This window comes from Temnothorax nylanderi, unplaced genomic scaffold (genome assembly GCF_030848795.1).
Source record: "Temnothorax nylanderi isolate EJ_2023f unplaced genomic scaffold, tnyl_v1.0 TNYL_tig0393_pilon, whole genome shotgun sequence".
In the NCBI taxonomy this organism is placed as follows: Eukaryota; Metazoa; Arthropoda; class Insecta; order Hymenoptera; family Formicidae; genus Temnothorax; species Temnothorax nylanderi.
Window position 1 is genome coordinate 169344 of NW_027249455.1, and position 7237 is coordinate 176580.

General features: G+C 32.4%; 1 protein-coding gene across 1 annotated transcript; it reads right to left on the reverse strand.

Annotated features, from left to right (window-relative positions):
* Positions 1–5730: 5730 nt before the first annotated feature.
* Positions 5731–6996, reverse strand: LOC139782173 (uncharacterized). Its single transcript, XM_071721144.1, has one exon. The coding sequence runs from the start codon at positions 6994–6996 to the stop codon at positions 5731–5733; it is 1266 nt and encodes a 421-aa protein (XP_071577245.1).
* Positions 6997–7237: the final 241 nt, after the last annotated feature.

Sequence of the window (7237 nt, forward strand, 5' to 3'; positions counted from 1 at the left end):
ATGATATGATATGATATGATATGATATGATATGATATGATATGATATGATATGATATGATATGATATGATATGATATGATATGATATGATATGATATGATATGATATGATATGATATGATATGATATGATATGATATGATATGATATGATATGATATGATATGATATGATATGATATGATATGATATGATATGATATGATATGATATGATATGATATGATATGATATGATATGATATGATATGATATGATATGATATGATATGATATGATATGATATGATATGATATGATATGATATGATATGATATGATATGATATGATATGATATGATATGATATGATATGATATGATATGATATGATATGATATGATATGATATGATATGATATGATATGATATGATATGATATGATATGATATGATATGATATGATATGATATGATATGATATGATTGATATGATATGATATGATATGATATGATATGATATGATATGATATGATATGATATGATATGATATGATATGATATGATATGATATGATATGATATGATATGATATGATATGATATGATATGATATGATATGATATGATATGATATGATATGATATGATATGATATGATATGATATGATATGATATGATATGATATGATATGATATGATATGATATGATATGATATGATATGATATGATATGATATGATATGATATGATATGATATGATATGATATGATATGATATGATATGATATGATATGATATGATATGATATGATATGATATGATATGATATGATATGATATGATATGATATGATATGATATGATATGATATGATATGATATGATATGATATGATATGATATGATATGATATGATATGATATGATATGATATGATATGATATGATATGAATATGATATGATATGATATGATATGATATGATATGATATGATATGATATGATATGATATGATATGATATGATATGATATGATATGATATGATATGATATGATATGATATGATATGATATGATATGATATGATATGATATGATATGATATGATATGATATGATATGATATGATATGATATGATATGATATGATATGATATGATATGATATGATATGATATGATATGATATGATATGATATGATATGATATGATATGATATGATATGATATGATATGATATGATATGATATGATATGATATGATATGATATGATATGATATGATATGATATGATATGATATGATATGATATGATATGATATGATATGATATGATATGATATGATATGATATGATATGATATGATATGATATGATATGATATGATATGATATGATATGATATGATATGATATGATATGATATGATATGATATGATATGATATGATATGATATGATATGATATGATATGATATGATATGATATGATATGATATGATATGATATGATATGATATGATATGATATGATATGATATGATATGATATGATATGATATGATATGATATGATATGATATGATATGATATGATATGATATGATATGATATGATATGATATGATATGATATGATATGATATGATATGATATGATATGATATGATATGATATGATATGATATGATATGATATGATATGATATGATATGATATGATATGATATGATATGATATGATATGATATGATATGATATGATATGATATGATATGATATGATATGATATGATATGATATGATATGATATGATATGATATGATATGATATGATATGATATGATATGATATGATATGATATGATATGATATGATATGATATGATATGATATGATATGATATGATATGATATGATATGATATGATATGATATGATATGATATGATATGATATGATATGATATGATATGATATGATATGATATGATATGATATGATATGATATGATATGATATGATATGATATGATATGATATGATATGATATGATATGATATGATATGATATGATATGATATGATATGATATGATATGATATGATATGATATGATATGATATGATATGATATGATATGATATGATATGATATGATATGATATGATATGATATGATATGATATGATATGATATGATATGATATGATATGATATGATATGATATGATATGATATGATATGATATGATATGATATGATATGATATGATATGATATGATATGATATGATATGATATGATATGATATGATATGATATGATATGATATGATATGATATGATATGATATGATATGATATGATATGATATGATATGATATGATATGATATGATATGATATGATATGATATGATATGATATGATATGATATGATATGATATGATATGATATGATATGATATATGATATGATATGATATGATATGATATGATATGATATGATATGATATGATATGATATGATATGATATGATATGATATGATATGATATGATATGATATGATATGATATGATATGATATGATATGATATGATATGATATGATATGATATGATATGATATGATATGATATGATATGATATGATATGATATGATATGATATGATATGATATGATATGATATGATATGATATGATATGATATGATATGATATGATATGATATGATATGATATGATATGATATGATATGATATGATATGATATGATATGATATGATATGATATGATATGATATGATATGATATGATATGATATGATATGATATGATATGATATGATATGATATGATATGATATGATATGATATGATATGATATGATATGATATGATATGATATGATATGATATGATATGATATGATATGATATGATATGATATGATATGATATGATATGATATGATATGATATGATATGATATGATATGATATGATATGATATGATATGATATGATATGATATGATATGATATGATATGATATGATATGATATGATATGATATGATATGATATGATATGATATGATATGATATGATATGATATGATATGATATGATATGATATGATATGATATGATATGATATGATATGATATGATATGATATGATATGATATGATATGATATGATATGATATGATATGATATGATATGATATGATATGATATGATATGATATGATATGATATGATATGATATGATATGATATGATATGATATGATATGATATGATATGATATGATATGATATGATATGATATGATATGATATGATATGATATGATATGATATGATATGATATGATATGATATGATATGATATGATATGATATGATATGATATGATATGATATGATATGATATGATATGATATGATATGATATGATATGATATGATATGATATGATATGATATGATATGATATGATATGATATGATATGATATGATATGATATGATATGATATGATATGATATGATATGATATGATATGATATGATATGATATGATATGATATGATATGATATGATATGATATGATATGATATGATATGATATGATATGATATGATATGATATGATATGATATGATATGATATGATATGATATGATATGATATGATATGATATGATATGATATGATATGATATGATATGATATGATATGATATGATATGATATGATATGATATGATATGATATGATATGATATGATATGATATGATATGATATGATATGATATGATATGATATGATATGATATGATATGATATGATATGATATGATATGATATGATATGATATGATATGATATGATATGATATGATATGATATGATATGATATGATATGATATGATATGATATGATATGATATGATATGATATGATATGATATGATATGATATGATATGATATGATATGATATGATATGATATGATATGATATGATATGATATGATATGATATGATATGATATGATATGATGATATGATATGAATGATATGATATGATATGATATGATATGATATGATATGATATGATATGATATGATATGATATGATATGATATGATATGATATGATATGATATGATATGATATGATATGATATGATATGATATGATATGATATGATATGATATGATTGATATGATATGATATGATATGATAGATATGATATGATATGATATGATATGATATGATATGATATGATATGATAGATATGATATGATATGATATGATATGATATGATATGATATGATATGATATGATATGATATGATATGATATGATATGATATGATATGATATGATATGATATGATATGATATGATATGATATGATATGATATGATATGATATGATATGATATAATATAATATAATATAAAGGGGTTAGCTCTCTTCATAATAAATTGGATAAAATTATATTGTTATGTATATAATTATATCAAACAATAAAGATTTTAATGTCATTTATATTATTATAGATAGAAAAAGATTATGTTACAACACCATATGTCAAATATCCTTTCTTTGGTTTCTTCTACTCCTATTTTATATATATATAATTCTTTTTAATTCGGTTGAATAGAGCAAACTTTATACGCAATCAAAGATTCATATACGAATTTACGAAAACAAAACTTCCTCTATGAGGAAGCAATAAGTATAAAGTAGTAAATAAGTAGTATATAATATACAAGAATAAATATAATATTGGATAAATATAATATTAAATAACTATTATATAAAGATAAATACGCGTGAACAACAACGAGATTAGACGCTCCCGCCGCCGATATCGCGCTTCCGCTCGACGCTCCCGACTCCGCTCATTGACAGTTTCGCGCGCTCGGCGTTATCGTTGCCGTTCTTCTTCGGAGTTCGACGCTCTCGTTCGCTTACGCATCACGCTCGTCGCTCGCGCGCTCGTCGCTCGCGCGCTCGACGCTATCGCGCTCGGCGTTATCGAGTACGATTATACGTACGGTGTAGGTATGCGAATAATGAATAACTTTCCTCGTTGATTTTGCATCAGTTTTTTTTATTGAATAAAATATAGATAGATAGATCTTTTTGTTATTGATTAAAATATATACATATATAGATGGATGGATACACATTTATATTTGATCCGTGGAGCCGATGCTGGAGAGACACTCGCGTCGCTCGTTCCACCAGTCGCGCAACTTCATCACGTTCTCCATCGCGCAGCACCGTTGATGGCGTCCGCAGCGAAACGTGCGATCGGCGCGAAGAAACTCCAGCCGATCGATGTCGTCGTACTCGGCGTCGATGGTCTCGATCGTCGCGTCGACGTCGCCGAGAATCTCCTCCAGCCACCTCTTCTTCTCGAGGCCTTTCACGTATATTTGCGCGCCGGGCGTCTCTTCTCCCTCGCCCAGGTCGTCGCACACCGCGCGTCGAATAATCGACCTGGCTAGGCGATAGTCCACGTCCCCGTCTTTCAGACGGAGGCCGTGATGGTTCGCCATCAGCCAGTTGGCCCTTGCTTTTTCGGCGTTCGTGAGCAGGTCCCACTTCATCGGCGCGCGAAACACGTGATGCGCGAGTTCGCGCGTCTCGCTTCGGAGCACGGCCACCTCCTTCGCGACGAATCTGTCGCTCACCACGAATCCCTGCAGGTCGACGAAGATCGTCGTTGCCGCTGCGGCCATCGAGTCGGTGCGCGTCGAACAATTCACGCTCAAACTGCTCGTTCTTAACGGGATCTGAGGAACGATCGAAGGATCCCCGTCTTTATATATATCTCCCGTTTCCGGGGTGTGGTATCCTACAATCGCCATTTCCGCTAGATGATTTTGCGCACCACATTGGTCAGCGGACCGTACTCGATGACGCGATCGTGAACGATGAGACAAAAGGCGGTGGTCTTCGGCGGAACGTTTTCTTTGCATTCGAATTCGATGCGCACGTCCACGGTGGCGCTCTTCACCGCTTCGTTTTGGCGGGAACAATCGATCACCACGAGCGGCGCTACTCGCGCGAATTCGCGCGGGGAAAAGAGCGCGTCGTCGCGACTGTCCCCGTAGTACGCTCCTCGAAATTTCGCGTACATCTCGTACAGCACGGCGAACTTGTCGCTTTCGAAATCCGCGTTCACGTCGTCGTAGGGATAGAATTCCGAGTTGAGATACAATTTCACGTTGGCGAGCGCGCAATGATCGAACCTCGAGGAGTCCTCCGTGAATTCGTTTCGCCGTCCGGTCTGCAGCGCGAATATGACGTATCGCGGCTTCTCCAACTGCGGCGCGGCTTTCACGGCCCACGAATGCTTGGTCGTGCTCTGCAGCAGAGGAAATTCGCACAGGTCCCAAGAGCGAAAGCCCACGCTCAGAAATCGTCCGCTCTCCAACGTTCGCAAAAGCGACAATTTAGTCACGTCGTTTAACGCCACGTGCGGCATACGCCATTGCACCTTCAGTAGCGTAATTTTAGGATCCTTGGCGGGATCTCTCGGCACGGTTTTTTTCGGATCTACGACGCAGTTGACGTCGTTCCGAGCGCGTATCAGGATAAGTTCGTGTCGCGCGTTTATCACCACGCGTCTGTAGTCCTCGCAGAAACCCAAAAGAATATTCAAAGGTACGCAAAAGTTGAATTGATGGAACGCGTCGTTCAGATTCGATTCGTTCGTCGGATAACTCAATCCGGCGTTCTGCAGTCTCCTGGCTCGTTCGGCGGTCAGCGACGCGTAGTTCTTTATCGTGCTGGTTATGCCGACGTTTCTACACCGGTCGATCTCCACGCCGTCGAGTTCGTATCGAATCTCGTCGAACATAAACGCCACGCAGTTGTTGACCAATTTCGCGTATTGCCTTTGAGCATCCGTCGCTTCCGACGTCGTCGCGCCCGCCCCGTCGTCATAGAGTCGTCCCTCAACGTACAGAAAACTGTCGCACGGCAGCGTATACAGATCCTGTTGCTGTATGGGTATTCGTATCTCGTCGTTGTGCCCGAACGTCGTGTTCACGTACGGGTTATACGTGTGAGTCTCGATTCCGACGATGCGCTCGTCGAAGATCGGCTCACCGCCGATACTCAGGATGTCGGCCATGGTCTTTCCTTTCGAAGTAGAAACGACGCGTTTCTCACGGCGAGACCCAGCGATCGTAGGAACCTGACGTTGGCGTTGCTGAGAACGGCTCTCTTTCCTCTTCGACCACCACCGCCACCACCTCTTCTCTTCCTTACGCTTTCGATTACGTCGTAGAACGGGCTAGCTCGCTCGTTCGTACAATCCGCGCTCGATCCGTTCAGAACGAGCATCCCTCTCTCTCTCTCTCTCTCTCTCTCTC

Bases quoted from the DNA above. Each gene is read 5' to 3' on its own strand.
- LOC139782173 (XM_071721144.1), bottom strand. From the start codon at position 6,996: ATGGCCGACATCCTGAGTATCGGCGGTGAGCCGATCTTCGACGAGCGC.